Here is an 18331-nt window from a genome sequence, read left to right on the forward strand (position 1 = left end):
ATCCAGTGTGGGGTGGGAGACTGTTCATCCAGTGTAAAAATAGTGACCAGAGGGATAAGGCGCTGAAATTACAGTCAGTTTGCAAGTTGGATGTGAGCGAGGTTAGGGTGTTTGGAGAGCGGGGAGCGAAAGGGGTTATATCAGGGATTCCCCTGGGTGAAAAATTGGATGAGCTTAAGAAAGCCATTAAAGGGGGGACGGTAGTGAGCTTGAAAAGATTACAAGCAAAACGAAATGGTGAAAAGGTGGACAGCACGACTGTCCTCCTGGAGTTTAAGGAGAGAGTGCTACCGGAGAGAGTAATGGTGGGATACATGAGTTTTTATGTGCGGGAATATGTCCCTCCTCCAGTCAGGTGCTACAAATGTCAGAGATATGGGCACATAGCAAAAGTCTGTAAAAGTAAGCCGCGATGTGGGAAGTGTGGAGGTGAGCATGAATACGGACAATGTGGGGATAGTGAAATCAGGAAGTGCTGTAACTGTGGGGGGGACCATGCGGCAGCGTATGGTGGATGCCCAGTCAGGAAAAAGGCAGTAGTAATTCAACAGGTGCGATCCTTTAGGAACCTGTCTTACGCTGAAGTGGTTAAGGTCGTTCACAGTGAGGGGAAAGAGGGAAGTCAGAAGGAAGCACGTGCGCAGGGTATGATAAAAGGATCAGAAGGAAAGAGTAAGGGGGAGGTGACAGGGGGGAAGGTAATGGAGGTGGATGTGCTACATTTGTGAGAAGGGGAATACAGTATAGAGAGTTGAAGAAGGGTGATGAACAAGAATACATCATAGTAGAAGTATGGACAGGAATGGGCAGTGTTAAGGTCATAAACTTCTATAATCCATGCAGGCAGCTGAAGGTGGAGCAGTTAGAGGAAATCTGGGAAAATGTAGATGGTAAGGTGATATGGTGTGGGGATTTTAATGCACATAGTGCAATCTGGGGAAATAGGGATGACCATAATGGTAGGGTGGTGGAAAGTTTCATGGAGGACAGGGGGCTGGTTTGTCTCAATGATGGAACAGGCACAATGATAGATGTGGTGAGGGGCTCAGACACAGTGATAGACTTAACCATAGTCACAAGTGCATTAGCACATAAATTTAGTTGGCAGGTGCACACTGAAAGTGGTATAGGTAGTGACCACTTCCCTATAATGGTCAGTGCGGTTCTGGAGGTGGAGAGGGTAGATGAAGTAAGAGATGGGAAGTGGGTCTTAGGAAAAGCAGACTGGGACAAATTTGGGGAGTTAAGTGATCAAGGGCTGGTAAATATTGATACGCGACAAAGTGTTGAAGGGTTATGCCTTAGTATTTGTGGCAATATTATATGGTAGGAGCGGCACAAAGGGCTATTCCTATGACAGAGCCAAAATGCCTGACTAAAATAGTGCCATGGTGGACTAAGGAATGCAGTGAAGCCATTAAACAAAGAAACAAGGCTTTTAGAATTTTAAAAAAGACACATAATTACCAGTGTCTGATGGAGTATAAGAGGTTTCAAGCCCAGGTAAGAAGAGTGATTAAGAGGACAAAGAAGGAGTATTGGAGACAGTTCTGCAGTTCTCTTGGGCGCACAACGCCTATTGAACAAGTGTGGGGAATGATTAAGAAGATGAGGGGTAACAGAAGGGAATATGAATACCCAGTACTGGTGGAAGAAGGGAAGGTTATGATAAACAGTAAAGACAAGGCAGAGGCAATTGTGAAGACCTTAGTTAAAGTACATAGTTCAGGAAACCTAAGCCTGGAGGAGGTAAGGGCTAGACAGAGTACAATGGCAAAGTATGAAATGCAGGAGAATGTAGGGGAAGAAGGAGTGTTGAATGGGTTATTTACACTTCAGGAACTAAACAGTGCTCTGCAGAAGGTAGGTGGGTCTACTCCAGGAAGGGATAGAATATGTTATTCTATGCTAGAACACCTGAGTGATGAGGGTAAAGGAGTATTGCTTCAATTATATAATAAGGTGTGGGAAGAGGGAGTACTCCCCCAATCATGGAAGGAGTCTATCATTATTCCAATATGGAAACCTGGAAAGGACCCTAAAAATCCTGGCAGTTATAGGCCAATAGCATTGACTTCCCAGATGGGGAAAACACTTGAAAGAATGGTCAATGATAGAATGGTATATTTCCTAGAGACCAGAGGGTTGATACAGAACTATCAGTCAGGTTTTAGGAAAGGCAGAAGCACAATGTACCCAACAATAGCATTGGAGGATGTCATAAGAAAGGCACAAGTCAATAAAGAGACTGTTGTAGCAGTGTACTTTGACACTGAGAAGGCGTGTGATATGTTGTGGAAGGAGGGATTGCTTATTAAACTGTCTCAGCTTGGTATAAGAGGCAGAATATGGCAATGGGTTAGAAATTTCCTCTCAGACAGGAAAATCAAAGTTAGAATCAATGGTGCTTTTAGCAATGAAGATGAGGTTGATAATGGAACCCCACAAGGTAGTATAATAAACCCATTATTGTTTACAGTAATGATAAATGATGTTTTTAAGAATATAGACAAGTCCATAGATGTTGCTTTGTTTGCTGATGATGGTGTTATGTGGAAAAGAGGAAGGAACATAGATCATATTGTACATAAAATGCAGCAAGCAGTGGATACGGTACAAAAATGGGCTCTTGAATGGGGCTTTAGGATATCTGTGGAAAAGACAAAAGTTATGTTCTTCACAAGGAGAGCAATACATCAGGATTCGAGAGTAACAATGGGGGGTAAAGAGTTGGAGAGGGTGAACCACTTTAAGTACCTTGGTATATGGTTTGATAAACCGTTAACCTGGGCAGTGCACATCCAGAAAATTATAGAAAAGTGTAAAAAAGTATTAAATGTTATGCAATGTCTGAAAGATATAGAGTGGGGGGCTGATAGGCAGGCATTGAAGTCCATTTATACAGGGTTAATAAGGTCAGTGATTGATTATGGGTGCATTGTGTATAGGTCTGCTGCTGAGTCTACACTAAAGAAACTAGACATTGTACAGTATCGAGCCCTACAACTGTGTATGGGAGCTATGAAAACCTCACCTGTGGCAGCCTTACAAGTGGAGTTGGGGGAGATGCCTTTACACCTGCGGAGAGATCAGTTGTCAATGACTACGTTTACATGCACATCCAAATCGAGCTGCTGTCGGTAATCGAGCTGAAGGTCCCAGCAGGGGTGCCAGAGAAATCCAATCGTACATGCACACAATGAAATCGGGCTATTGTGTGAGGTGCATTGTGCACCCGAGCCACAGGTGGCGCTACACGCCCCATCGTGTTGGTACACTTCCGGTTGTCGTCATGAAGAAGAGCTATTCAAGAGTGTAAACAAAGTTATCAGTTCTGTGTTCTCCATTGCACGTTTTTCTCCCGTCCATGAATTTTAATATATTCAACTCCTTAAGGTGAATGAGCATGAACTCTGTCTCCTCATTGCTCCAGAAGTGCACGTTTCTGCTTGCCTGTGGCAGTGGGGGCGTGGTCAAGCGCCGGTCTGTGACAGGAGGGCGGAGCCAAGGAAGGTGAGTGGCAGAATCACTACACCTGACGGTAATTAACCTGTGTTTGTGTGTCTTCCCAGTAACCGCGCCCTATTTAAGGAGGCAGAGGGGAGAGCTCATCCCGGGACTAGAACACAGCGCGCGCGCTTCTCTCAAGAATAAAAGTAGGCTGTTAAACTGAAAAGTCTGACAATAAAAAGCCTATTAGTACCAGAAGCTTTGTCCTGCCGTCCTCTGTGCTCCACCCACACTTCAGAGAGCTCTACATCGCCATTTTCTCTTCTTCGTTTGTTCCTCCTGACCTCTTCTGCTGCTCGCTACTACTGTTGTCATGCCGACCGAGGCTGTTGTGTTTCCCGCTTGTGGTCTCGTCACTCGTCACTTCCGGAAGTAGCTCGACAACTAGCTCGATAGGGTTTACATGCACAAAGTAGCTCGGCAGAAATCGCATAAACTAGGTCGTGTAGCTTGATTCTGAGAAATCAAGTTCGGTTCAATTTCAGCCGAATTAAGGTGTATACATGGCATTTTGAACTTCGATTTCAGTCGAGCAACGGCAGAAATTCGATTCTCTCTATGTGCATGTAAACGTAGTGACTGGTATACTGGGCTAATCTTAAGGGTCACCAGGAGGGTCACATAGGCCTAAATACACTGATGAACTGTCAAGAGAGAGGAAATGAGAGAGTCAGAAGCTTTGGTTGGATTATTGAAGAGAAGGCAAGAGAAATGGAGATCAACAACCTAAACGTTTGTCCTACAGTATCATATTCTGCAGTTCCGTTGTGGACCTTAGAGATGCCTACAGTTGACCTAGGCCTCCTGGAGGCAAGAGAGGTGATAGAAGTAGACACATTTTATGTTGCATGTAGGGCTGCAACTAACGATTATTTTGATAATCGATTAATCTGTCGATTATTTTTTCGATTAATCGATTATTAATCGGATAAAAAGGAAAAAAAGCAAAATTTGATTTCCAGCATTTTATTTAATTAACCAAACTGTCTTTGTTCAAAAGTTGTTTCCAACTCATGAAAAAATTAAATGTATGCTACAGTGAGTACAAAAAAATAAATAAAAATTTTGTAGCAGCTGAATTAATGTAAAGAAAATAAAATCACATAAAACATAAAATCTTTTTTTATATAGTGCAACCACCATTTCTTTATATTGTTTTGTCAAACAAAATCCTACTGAAGTCTTGAATTTTAAGATGGTGAACAGTTTAAATAACTGTAATGAAAAACAAAGACCATCTGTTTTTATACAGTGCAGAGAGCATTTCTTTACATGCTCTGAAACAAAAACCTGTCTCCACCTTGAAATGAGCTGATCAACAATTAAATAAATAAATAAACTTAATAAAACTCAAACAGATTTTAACAGGCTTTTCCTATTCATCAAATGGCTCTTCAACAACAGGCCACGGAGGTAGAACTATGGAGGAAGGGTTCTGCAAGAATACAGTCACTTGCACTCACTCACAATGAACTTTGCATTGCAATGCAAAAATGTTAACATGTCCACATGCTCTGGGCTGAGACTGGCTCTCCTCTTGGAAGCTATGTTGCCTGCTGCAGAGAAGAGGCGCTCTGATGGTGTTGAGGTGCAAGGGATGCACAAGTAGGACTTAGCTAACCTAGCCAAGGTGGGATATCTGTTCTCGTTAGCTTTCCACCAATGTAATGGATTTTCTTCCTTGGCAAGGGGCTTCTCTCCAAAGTATGTGAGGACTTCGTTCCTCACTTGGCTGTTGAGATCCTCAGCTTCCCCATCTCTCTGATCTTCCTCACTGCTGGTTCCAGAATCGAGCAGTGAATCAAGAGTTGTAGGTCCTGAAGCAGCTTTAGTAATGGTGGAGGTGGCACTGGCTTGGTCATGGACATTCTCATGCTGCTGCTGAGGTTCTATCTCCCGACTTACTCTGAGTGCATGTGTTTGTATTTTGTTTTGCACGTTAAAGACTTGTTCAGGAGTCAGAAACTTCAATTTTCTGAACCTCGGGTCCAGTGCAGAGGAGAGGATCACTGTGCTTGGTGCTGTCTCTGAGAAAGTAATGTCATTTTTCCATCGCTGTTGAAGCTGCTCTGTAGCAGTCACTTGGAAAGCCTGTACTGCTGCTGACTCAAATGCAGCACTCTGGGTGGACTTCACTAGCCCCTGCACAAGTGGAGGTACTGTAGAGATTGTGGTATATTTATCCCCACTCATAAACACAGTGGCACATTCAAATGGTTTAAGGGCTGTGGAAAGCTCTTCAAGCAGGCCCCACTGGTCAGCTTTTAAGTCAAGGTACCGTTTGTCCCTCTGTGTGACAGTTGAGTCGGACAGTGTTGCAGTTACAGGCCACCTTTGCTCAAGCAGTTGACTAACCATATAGTATGTGCTGTTCCATCTCGTGCTTATATCCTGAACCAGCTTGTGTTCAGGTGTACCCATTTGTTGCTGTTTTTGTCTCAGCTTGTTGATTGCTAGCTCACTTTTTTTAAAGTGTTCCACAAGACATCTTGCAGCCCCAATAGCTTTGTCAATGCTTGAGTGCTTCAATGCAGAATTGATCACCAGTTGCAAGGTGTGACCAGTGCAGCGGACAGAGGACCACCCATGCTTCTCCTCCAGTGTTTTTGCCGCAGCCACAATATTGGCGCCATTGTCATGCACAATGGCGATAATCTTGCCAAGAGGAATTTCAAACCTGGCTACTACCTCCTCCAACCACTCTGCAATATTCGATGCTGTATGTCTGTCCTCCAGTGGCATGGTGGTGAGGCAGACTGACTTTATGTCCCAGTCATCTCCTATGTAATGGCATGTAATGCCAAGGTAGGCTTCAGTGGCTACACTTGTCCATATATCAGCAGTGAGAGCAATTTTGCTGTTGGTGGCCTTTATGGCACTCTTCACACCTTGGAATGTATCCTGGTATTTCTTCTCCATCAGTCTGGTGAAGTAGGTCCTTGAGGGAAGAGTGTAACCAGGGTTGAAGGTGTTTAGCATTTTTCTGAATCCTTCATCCTCTACCATTGATAGTGGCCTCATGTCTGTAACCAGCATATTCAGGATACCATCAGTGAGAACAGCTGATTGCTGTGGTGTGCAGATCTTCCTCAAAACATAGTCATGAATGCTGGGCTGTTTTTTTTCTGAGGTGAGAGAGAAAGTGTAGTATGAGTATGCATAGAAGCACAGTGAGTAAAATATACAATATCTTTTTTAGTTAATAAGGCAAAATGAATTTAAATAAATGGATATTGGGTAATGCTGCCATGTGCTGACAATAAAAGGGAAATGTAATTAATATATTTGACCAGATATTGCTCAAGTTTCTGTTATGAAGAAATGAAGGATTCGCGTTAAACTGTCCCTGAATAATTGCATAAAATTATCCAAAAACTTCACAAAGTCATGTTATCCACCTGTGTCTCTGACTTAATTTCAGCTAAGGCCAAAAAAAAAAAAGAAGATAGTGTGTTTCAGGTAACACGAAATGCTAAAATAAGGTCGGTAGGTAGGAAAAAGTTTTTTTTTTCTTAATTTTTTTTTATTTTGTTAGAAAAAATTAACACAAGTAAACGTCTTACAAAATAGTATTTTGGCACAGAATCCTTTATACCACACATCATAATTAAAAGTGTTTTAAATCTTTAAACGAATAAAAAAAAAATATCGCGAGAGTTCGAGTTATGATCTACGGAAGTGTATTGCTGCCACACTCAAAAAAAATTGGCTTAGAATCAAGTAATTACGTGAAAAGATATTGTTAACAAAGTTATCACGTTTTTACAATATATTTATCATGTAATAACAAAACATCACGTAATTTCATGATACGAAATTATCACGTTATTTCATGATATTTTCATGTAATAACGTGAAAACACCTTATCAAGAAATAACGTGAAAATAACGTCCTAGGCTAGACTACTTCCATTAAAAGCAGACGGCCTCGCCTAGCCTACTGTAGAACTTGGGTCGAGCAAAAACACCGAGCAAAAACATGGCTGAATCCTGAATGACTCCTATTTGTATAAATAGGGGACTACATAGGCGGCAAAATGTAGTGTTTTTCCCTGCCATGGAAGTGCACTTGTATACTGAAGAGGAAGCAATTTGCATTACAGCCTTGAATGAGGATTCAAAATGGCGGCTTGGCTCAGTTTTCCTTCCTCCTTCAGTATACAAGTGCGCTTCCATGTTTATGCAGGAGGGCTGATAGAAGTGGCGAAACATTTTACTTGTTATCATTTCTTTCACAACTTGAATGCGTTGAAACAAAAAATTATGACAAACTAACGCTGCTTACACTAAAATATCGAGGGAAATTTGTAATAAAAGCTTTACGGTCGGCAATTTCGACATGGAAATTCTCGATCGGTCGGGTTACCGGAAACACTTTTTTTTTTTTTTTTGCCTAATTATTGTCAAATATATCTACAGTTTCCGGCAGATTTGTGTCCGTTTTGATGGAAAAACGCACGATTTCAGGCCAATTTAAAAATAAACTTAATGGACAGAAATGCTCTCTGTCTGTTTTCTCCAGTTTTGTTGATGGATGTGATACGTTAACTTACTACAAACTTACCGTGAATCTCCTTCACCCATGGCTCCAACGTGCTTCCTCTTCAGGTGCTCATTCAGCGATGTTGTGCTTCCGTGCCATGCGAGATCAGCTCTGCACATTTTGCACCTAATGCTGTTCTTTGAAGGCGTTAATGTAAAGTGCTTCCATACTTTTGACGACTTGGGTCGGACATTTTTCTCTCTACTAACGTTAGCCTCTTCCGCCATTTTTCAAACGCTTCTTCCAGGTGAGCTACACAAAGCATGGCATTGGTTCGCTTCTCCTGCTTCTTCTTTTACGGCGGTCGGTATCCAGCTTAATGGTGCTTTACTGCCCCCACATTAGGGAGTAGCAACTGCACTTATGTGTATGATAACGTAGACCCAACTAATCGACTATTAAATTAGTTGCCAACTATTTTAATAATCGATTTTAATCGATTTAATCGATTAGTTGTTGCAACCCTAGTTGCATGGTATATTCAGAGCCGGTATGGGGATAGATCTATTATATATACAGATGCATCTAAGAGAGAGGATAATCAAGTAGGGGCTGCATTTGACATCCCTACGATAAAAGTTGCTGCTATGAAAAGACTGAGCAACAACTTGGCTGTATACACAGCGGAACTAGTGGCTATTTTATTAGCTCTATCCTGGGTGGAAAGTAATAGGTTAAGGCCACTGAATATTGTTATTGCCTCAGATTCAACTTCAGCATTGTACAGTATTACGAATGTACAATCACAGTCTAGACGAGATATTGTAATAGAAATAGTCCAACTGGTCAGCAGTCTGCAGAGGTCAGGAGTCAGAGTAACACTCTTGTGGGTGCCAGCGCATATTGGAGTGGTAGGGATGAGCTAGCAGACCAGCATGCCAAGGAAGCTGCAGATCGACCGAGTGTAGACATGAACATTAAGTACAGTAAGTCAGAAATTAAGAGCATTATTAAAGATAAACTGAGGCAAAAGTGGCAGGATCTGTGGGACAGTGGGCAAACTGGTAGACACCTTTATAGTATCCAGAAGACAGTGGGGTGGGGCAGAATGACGCACGGAGGCACTCAGGAAGAAGACATGGTTTCAAGAATGAGGGTAGGCCACACAGGATTGAACAGCACATTGTTTGTTTTTAATGAAGAAACATGTAGATGGCAACTGTAGTACCTGTAAAACCCTAGAAACCACTGAGCATGTCACTGAATCCTGTGTAAAATATCAGAGTGAGAGACAAGAGCTACTCAGAGGCCTTGAAGGAGAGAAAGATAAAGTGCCCCTAAGGCTTAAAGAACTACTCCAAAGGCAATCAGGAGAGCCATGTTTTAGTCACTTATTCCATTTCATACGGGAAACTGGAATTCTTTGGAGAATATAGTCTACAACCCCCTTCCTTTTTTTTTTTTTTTAAGTCTAGAGTAGGTATAGCTAATCCAGACCCACACTCCATTTCAGAAGGTGGCGGTAATGCACACCAATCGTTGCTTGCCAACCGCCAATAAAAAAAAAAAAGAAGAAGAAATGACATCATGTGATGGTGGTCACATGGTATTGGGGCAAACCATGTTTGAGTTGCAGGGGGGAGTTCTGTTCATAACAGAGCTGACAGAGGTTTCACAGACATTACTAAAGATATTTAAATGAGAAAATCAATTGAAATCATATTTTTCTTGAGGATTGAGACTTTTGAAAGAAATAAAACAGTTGCTGTTGACTTTAATGGTCTTTATTCATTATTGTGAAAATAAGACTCCCTCGACTTAAACGCAGATGGAGCAAAACCGGTCAATTTCGGAACATCGTGACAAATTTCAAGTGTAATGAAGCAGAGGATGGACATAATGTTTGTGTTATATGATAACATTCTTTTCATTAATCGATCAAATCTGATATTTTTGAAGAAGATAATTAGAATAAATATAATTCTCATCAAAGGACATGGAATGTGTCCTGAATGATAGAATGACTCTTGTGTTTCTCCATGAAATGATTGGACAGCTGCCAAACACTGACTCAGTTTGAAGCAGGAGTTGAGACACAAAAGAACCCTGGAAATGTATTTGTACACAGTACAAGGAATTGTTGTTTGTATAAAGTTTTTTGCGTGCAAGTTTTAACCTGTTTTTTAGCTCATCGGGCCTCAGGCCAGGCCGGATGACATGCAATTACGCGTCGTCCGTCCGTCATCGTCCGTCCACAATTTACAAAAATCGTTACTCCTCCTACAGGATTGATCGGATTTCAATCAAACTCACATACAGTGTTCCCCAGGTGGGTGTGCATAAAAGTTGTCAAGATGGTGGTGCCACCTGTCATATTTACGATTTTATGGGCGTCTTGGCCGGTCTGAGCTCCAGCCTCATTCAGGCTATTTATAATGTCTGTTTTTAATTACTAATGTCTGAGTATTTTAAGCATTTTATAATATGGTTGGTAGGGATGCACCGATACCAGTATCGGGCAGATACTTCATTAAAATACTCGTACTCGTACATAAATCGCCGATACCATGCACCGATACCACTCAACAGTGGACTAGGCCTATTTCACCACATCAAAATTAGGCGGATGTGATTGTCCTGCACGACTTTGATCTCTAGGGGGAGACAACGAGCTGGAAACTTGGCTTCGGAGATTCTGTTTGCAAGCTAGTGTGAAACTGAAAGTATCAGACCATGGACCACGTTTTTCAGTGAGAAGAGTAAGCAATGTCAGCAATTTGGGAATACTTTAAGATAAAAGACGATGACAGGAGTAAGGCAGATTGTAAGATCTGTACTGCTGCGGTGTCGAGGGGCGGAAAGGAAAGTGCATCGTTTAACACTAGCAATTTGATTAAACATCTGAAGACGCACCACAGTGCTAAGCACACAGAGTTCGTTAATGCTAGTGCAAGACCGCAGCAACCAACCTTAATGCAAGTCTTTCAAAAGCGAGAGAAAATGTCAAGATAGCTCACGGGCCATAAAAATAACAGAGGCTCTTACTCACTTTATAGCGCTCGATGACCAGCCACTTTCAGTGGTTGATAATGCTGGATTTCGCCGTCTTCTTTATGTGTTAGAACCACGATATGAAATTCCCAGTCGCCCCTACATAACAGATGTAATGTTGCCAAAGGTGTATGATGCCGTGAAAAAACACATTCGGTCCCTGGTGCATGATGTTGCGCCATTAAGTTTCACAACTGATATATGGACTAGTAGTGTCTGCCCAATGTCTCTCCTCAGTTTAACAGCTCAGTGGATAGATGATGCGTTTATGCTTCACCACATCACTTTACAAGCTAAGCCATTTTGGGGCTCTCACACTAGCCAAGCAATAGCTAATGTATTCGAAGACATGCTACAGATCTGGGGCATCTCAAAAAGCTCCGTCCACGTTGTGCTCAGAGATGACGCAAAAAATATGATTAAGGCTATGGCTGATGCTGGACTTCCTAGCCTGTCATGTACTGCTCACACTCTTCAGCTGGTGGTTCACGAGGGCCTCCTGTCACACAGAAGTGTCGCGGATACTGTGGCAGTGGGTCGCAGAATAGTTGGGCATTTCAAACATTCTGCTTTAGCCTACTCCCGCCTCGAAGACATTCAGTTACAGATCAGTCAGCCCACAAAGCGTCTCCAGCAAGACGTACAAACTTGCTGGAATAGCACGTTTTATATGATCCAGTCCCTGGTCGAACAGAAATGGGCGCTTGGAATATATACGTCTGAATACGACCTCCCTGACAATCTCACGGCTAACCAGTGGACACTGTTGGAGAAGACGGCATCTGTTATGGGTCCATTTGAGGAGTTGACGCGCAAAGTTAGTTCTTCAGATGCTATGGCAGCAGACATGATTCCTGCGATCACTGTGCTGCTAAGATTTCTATCTCGAAAGACCGAGGAGGACCACGGCATCAAAACTATGAAGGGAACGTTAGCTGCAGCTGTCAAGAAGCGATTTACCGATGTGGAAGGAAATCCTCTCTACAGCCTCGCAACTTTACTCGATCTGAGGTAGGCCAGTGTGCGTGTGTGTTTGAGTGTGTAAGTGAGCGACTCTAAATGTGTGGTTTTTTTTCAAACACCAACACTGCTGCAAATGCCAAGGCGATGCTGATGATTGAGCTGCAGAGGCTGACTGCAGAGGATGACAAGCAGGAGGATCACAACCAGCATGAGCCACCTACCAGAAAGCCACGCAGGGAACAGGCCAGCAGCAGTTTAGACAGTATATTTGATGAAATTGTTAATGAGCAAGCATCAGCAGCACTGACCCCAGCCACTGTAGGTCTTACTGCACAATTGGAGACATACCTTGGAGAGGCCCCGTTGGCCCGTGAGGACAAACCTCTGCAATACTGGGAGGTTAATAAAGTGCGGTTCCCTTCTCTGGCCAAAATGGCATGCAGATACCTCTCAGCACCGTGCAGCAGTGTTGACAGTGAACGGCTGTTTAGCTCAGTGTCTCATATTGTGAATGAAAGCAGAAACAGACTATCACCTGATCATGCAGAGATGATTCTGTTCATCAAAAAAAATCTGCGTCTCACTTTCCCCAAAAATACAGCCTAGTACAGAGGCTGCAAAACTGTGTGGTGATAGCCATTTGACAACACTGTGTTCATATCTTTAACTAAAACACAGAAATAGTGTCACATGTAAAGTGATTGATTGCTTGAAAGCAGGAGACTGTTTTGATACTTTGCTTTGAAACGTGCTAACTGAGTAATAGATGTGCTCACTTTTTGTTTAGTTGGCTGTGTTAACTAGGCCTATGCAGCACATAATCCTTTTCTGGTTATATTTACAATTTGTCTAATGTGATGACATTGACTTATTGAAGGCTTTTTTGTTAAAAGTCAGAATGATCTGTTTATTTTTGGCTTGGAATAGCCTTCTGTTAATACTTTTTTTGTATTTTAGCCTTATAATAGGCTTGTCATAATCTGCTGAAGAGGAAAATAAAACCTGCCTCCAAATTATTTGCTTTTTCATGGAAACCCAATCTAAGAAATATCGGTATCGGTACTCGGTATCGGCAAGTACACATACAAAAGTACTCGTACTCGTATCGGTTTGTAAAAAAGTGGTATCGGTGCATCCCTAATGGTTGGTTGAAATGCTCAGCCTTGCCTTTTATTTGTCTATATGATTTAATTTGTTGCTTATTACTCAAAAATTTAATTAAGACATAGAGAGGTTGTGTTAATTCAAACTCAACATACAGTCATCCGTATCCACTCCATATTATATTAGCATGTACACTTCCCTTAATTTGTGTCCGTAATAATATGTGTTGTAGAATGATGGACGGAAAGAGATCAGACTTGCCAGAACCCAGCTGTGTGTCCATGAAGAGTGACCGGTCAATGGAACGCCCAGATGACTTCAGAGACAGAGACAGTCCTGCTGATCTGAGGTCAGTATAGTGAGGTGTTTTACAGCACTGTTCCACCTGATCAAACTCACTGGTGTCATTGTGAAGCCCTTCATGAGCTTTATCAGGCGCTGAAGCAGTAAAACACTAAACTGTGCAGTGCTGCAGCTCTCGGACTGGCAGTGAGGAAAACTGCTGGAAGAGTTCAGTTCAGCCTGCCGTCCCTGAGCTGGAGGGTCTGTGGTGCGACATGAGAACATTTACACCTGGGACATTAATCACTATATCACTATTTCATTCATTCATTCATTCATTCATTCAAAAATTTGTTTCTAAATGTGTGTGTGTCAGTGAGGAAATCCTGAACTCAGTGTATTGTGTTAAGAGGAGAGTGTTAAATATCTGTCTCTGTATTTGAGTGTGTGTTGTACAGCTATGATACATATAGTCCATATTACGGCATGTGTTTTGTTTGTTCACAGACCACAAAAGAAGAAATCAAACATCAGCAGAAATCAGCTGGAGTCCATATTCAAGGTGTGTGTGTGTGTGTGTGTGTGTGTGTGTGTATGTACAGTTTTATCCACATACAGCAGCATTATGGGTAATCAGACGCAATTTCAGTTGTAACTAACTTTTCTTCTTTTCCTAAAATAAATCCTCTCTCACTGTGTAACATTATAATATTGGGATCTGTTCCTGTGTGTTTCTCACCAGGAGCTGGAATACAAAGTCATCAGTGTGATCCAGAAGGAGCTGAAGAGGTTTAAGAAGCTCCTGAGTCCAGATTCCCCAGCATGCTCTGAGAGGGAGGTGGAAGATGAGGAGGATCAGAGCAGTGTCAGAGAGGGAGTGCTGAAGATCACACTGCACTTCCTGAAGAACATGAAACACACAGATCTCGCTCACACACTGCGCAACAGTAAGAGCTCTGAGTCATGACTTTATTTTATCTACTTCAGTTTGGTTCATATTTAAATACATCATATTAAATTTATCAAGCTGAATAAGGCAGTGAGGTTAGAACTCTGAAATTAGTTTTATTTTACAATGTCTATATTTTCCATCTAAATTCTATACATTAATCAGGAACGCACATCAATATTTAATTTATATTGTTCTCAGTGATTTTGCATGAAAAGATGTTATTACTTTGTTTCTCAGAACACGTCTATGTGTATCGGCAAAAGCTGAAATCCTACCTGAGAGAGAAGTTTAAAAGAGTTAATGAAGGAATCTCACAGCATGGAAGCTCAGCTCTTCTGAATGAGATCTACACAGAGCTCTACATCACAGAGGGTTGGAGTGGAGATGTTAATAAAGAACATGAGGTGAGACAGATTGAGACGGCGTCCAGGAGACCAGCAACACAGGAGACACCCATCAAATGTAAGGATCTCTTTAAAGACACGTCCATCAGAAGTGTGCTGACTAAAGGAGTTGCTGGAATTGGAAAAACAGTCTCTGTGCAGAAGTTCATTCTGGACTGGACTGAAGAAGAGAATCAGGACGTCACCTTCATGTTCCCACTTCCCTTTAGAGAGCTGAATCTGATGAAGGAGAGAAATCTCAGTCTGATGAATCTTCTTCATCACTTTTTCCCAGAAATGAAAGAATTACAATTCATAGACTGTGATATAAACAAAGTCCTGTTGATCTTTGATGGTCTGGATGAGTGTCGACTTCCTCTGGATTTCCAGAACAATGAGAGATTGTGCGATGTGACAGAGTCGGCCTCAGTGGATGTGCTGCTGACAAACCTCATCAAGGGGAATCTGCTTCCCTCTGCTCTCCTCTGGATAACCTCTCGACCAGCAGCAGCCAATCAGATCCCTCCTGAGTGTGTAGGCCAGGTAACAGAGGTACGAGGGTTCAGTGATCCTCAGAAAGAGGAGTACTTCAGGAAGAGGATCAGTGATCAGAGCCTGGCCAATAAAATCATCACACACATGAAGTCTTCAAGAAGCCTCTACATCATGTGCCACATCCCAGTCTTCTGCTGGATCTCAGCCACTGTTCTCAAGAGAATGTTGGGTGAAGCAGAGAGTGGAGAGATCCCCAAGACTCTGACTCAAATGTTCACACACTTCCTGATCTTTCAGATCAAACACAAGGACCAAAAGTACCGTCAGAAATGTGAGCCTGATCCTCAGCAGACCAGAGCGAGTATCCTGGCACTGGGAAAACTGGCTTTCCAACAGCTGGAGAAAGGAAACCTGATCTTCTATGAGGAAGACCTGAGAGAGTGTGGCATTGATGTGAGAGAAGTGTCAGTGTACTCAGGAGTGTGTACCCAAATCTTCCGAGAGGAGTTTGGGCTTCACCTGGGGAAGGTGTTCAGCTTCGTACATCTGAGTGTTCAGGAGTTTCTGGCTGCTTTATACACATTTATCTCCTTCATCAGCAGAAAAGTAACAGAACAACAAACCACTGATCTGTCTGATCTTTTCACCAAATCAAACATGTCTGATTTTCTCAGGAGTGCAGTGGACAAGGCCTTACAGAGTGAGAATGGACACCTGGACCTGTTCCTCCGCTTCCTTCTGGGTCTCTCACTGGAGTCCAATCAGACTCTCTTACGAGACCTACTGCCCCAGACAGGAAGTAGCACTCACAGCAAGCAGGAAACAGTCAAGTACATCAAGGAGAAGATCAGGGAGAATCCATCTCCAGAGAAATTCATCAATCTCTTCCACTGTCTGAATGAACTGAATGATCATTCTCTTGTGCAGGAAGTACAACGTTACCTGAACAGAGGAGATTCCAGTCGTCTCAGTAGAGTCAGACTCTCTCCTGCTCAGTGGTCAGCTCTGGTGTTTGTGTTACTGAACTCAGAACAGGAGCTGGAGGAGTTTGATTTGAGGAAATATGACCCATCAGAGGAATGTCTTCTGAAGCTGCTGCCAGTGGTCAAAGCCTCCAGAAAAGCTGAGTGAGTGTTTTTATTTTTATTTATTAATGTATTACTGCATGGTTTGTTATTTTAATGTCACACTGAACTGCAGTGTTTAGATTAATGCTTGTTAATATTGACTCTAATCTTCTTTAAACAAACCTCTGGTACTTTTCCAGGAGATGGTTTCACTTTTTACACTAACAGGTTATTAAACCCACCTTCTGACACACGTGAACACACCACCTGTACTCAGGTCCACTCCAAACCCCCAGAAATCAGAGGTGTGTGTGTGAGCAGAGAATGATACACACCAACTGTTTTACTGTCTGTTTGAAACTCAACACACAACTTTGTGTTCAGTTCAAATAATTACATCATATTTTTTTCCAAAATCTTGACCTCCAGCAGTAAAACAAGCCCAATAGGAAGTGTCCATCAAACCACCCTAACAAACTCCTGACCAATCAGAGAACTCCCTCATGGACAAACAGTTTGGTGCTCTGGAAAATCAGTGCAGTGTGAAACTAACCAAACCAAATGACAGGAACACACTGTGCACTGAAAAAAATCCTTTGGATTTACTTGATTTTAATGTGTACATCGGTCTCACATGATCAGAATGTGTATGACTAACATAATTTCCTTCTTTTTCTCAATGAATTATTACTTGTGGGCCGGCATGGTGGTGTAGTGGTTAGCACTGTTGCATCACAGCAAGAAGGTCCTGGGTTCGAGCCCAGTGGCTGGCGAGGGCCTTTCTGTGTGGAGTTTGCATGTTCTCCCCGTGTCTGTGTGGGTTTCCTCCGTGTGCTCCGGTTTCCCCCACAGTCCAAAGACATGCACGTTAGGATAATTGGTGGCTCTAAATTGACTGTAGGTGTGAATGTGAGTGTGAATGGTTGTGTGTCTCTGTGTGTCAGCCCTGCGATGACCTGGCGACTTGTCCAGGGTGAACCCCGCCTCTCGCCCGTAGTCAGCTGGAATAGGCTCAGGACAGGATAAGCAGCTACAGATAATTGATGGATGGAATTATTACTTGTTAAACCAAAATATTTCAATCATGTTAGACTATTTCAAAGAATCAAGTTGATTTTAACTTTTTTTTGAAGCTATTGCAGTGCCAGTTAACTGACTAATGTTAAAGTGATTTCATCATGTTCAGGATACCAGATTTTTAAATGTAACTTTAATTTGATTTGTTAATGCTAACATTATTTAAAGGTATTATGTAACTTAAAAGCAATTTTATGATGTCCTTACAACCCAAGTTAGGTCTCTAAATTCAACTTGATTTGTTAAAGCCAGCCAAATTGTAGACATCAGTTTTGTATTTAAAGTTTGTGCAAATACAAAAATGAAATATTAAAAAAAAAAAATTGCATTGACAAAAACCAAAGATTGAGGGTTCTGTATTAAACTTTGACTGTACTGATCCTTAAACTTTACAGTTCACACATTTTACCTGAACAGAAGGACTCGGTGCAGTTGCCAGACAGTAAATTCAGCATAAAAACACACAGCAGATACAGTATAAACTTATCATAGTACATTAAAAAATACTGTGAACTGTTAGTACAGCGCAGCAGTGCATCCTCAAGAGTGAATACAAAACAATCACAGTATTTTATTGACTTAAACCAAACATGCCACATACTGAATAAGGCAAATAAGCTCGAGTGCTTCATAAAAACACTTTACCATGAGGGTTAACCCTGTGAACACCATTTTACACAGCTGACAACTTTGACAAATCAAAGTGGATTTACAAACAAAAAGTAATCAACCCTGCATAAACTCATCTCATCTCATCTCATCTCATTATCTCTAGCCGCTTTATCCTTCTACAGGGTCGCAGGCAAGCTGGAGCCTATCCCAGCTGACTACGGGCGAAAGGCGGGGTACACCCTGGACAAGTCGCCAGGTCATCACAGGGCTGACACATAGACACAGACAACCATTCACACTCACATTCACACCTACGGTCAATTTAGAGTCACCAGTTAACCTAACCTGCATG

The 18331-nt window shown here is 42.1% G+C and overlaps 1 protein-coding gene across 7 annotated transcripts in view; it reads left to right on the plus strand.

The window, feature by feature from the left end:
• Positions 1-18331, plus strand: part of LOC132887230 (NACHT, LRR and PYD domains-containing protein 12-like) — a 97591-nt gene that overhangs the window by 22854 nt on the left and 56406 nt on the right. For all 7 annotated transcript variants that reach the window (XM_060922729.1, XM_060922728.1, XM_060922732.1 and 4 more), the window contains exons 3-6: positions 13344-13460; positions 13901-13955; positions 14136-14340; positions 14583-16350. In XM_060922729.1, coding sequence (XP_060778712.1) covers positions 13344-13460; positions 13901-13955; positions 14136-14340; positions 14583-16350 — 2145 coding nt within the window. The remainder of the gene's footprint in view (positions 1-13343; positions 13461-13900; positions 13956-14135; positions 14341-14582; positions 16351-18331) is intronic.

This window comes from Neoarius graeffei, chromosome 5, assembly GCF_027579695.1.
Source record: "Neoarius graeffei isolate fNeoGra1 chromosome 5, fNeoGra1.pri, whole genome shotgun sequence".
Lineage (NCBI taxonomy): Eukaryota > Metazoa > Chordata > Actinopteri > Siluriformes > Ariidae > Neoarius > Neoarius graeffei.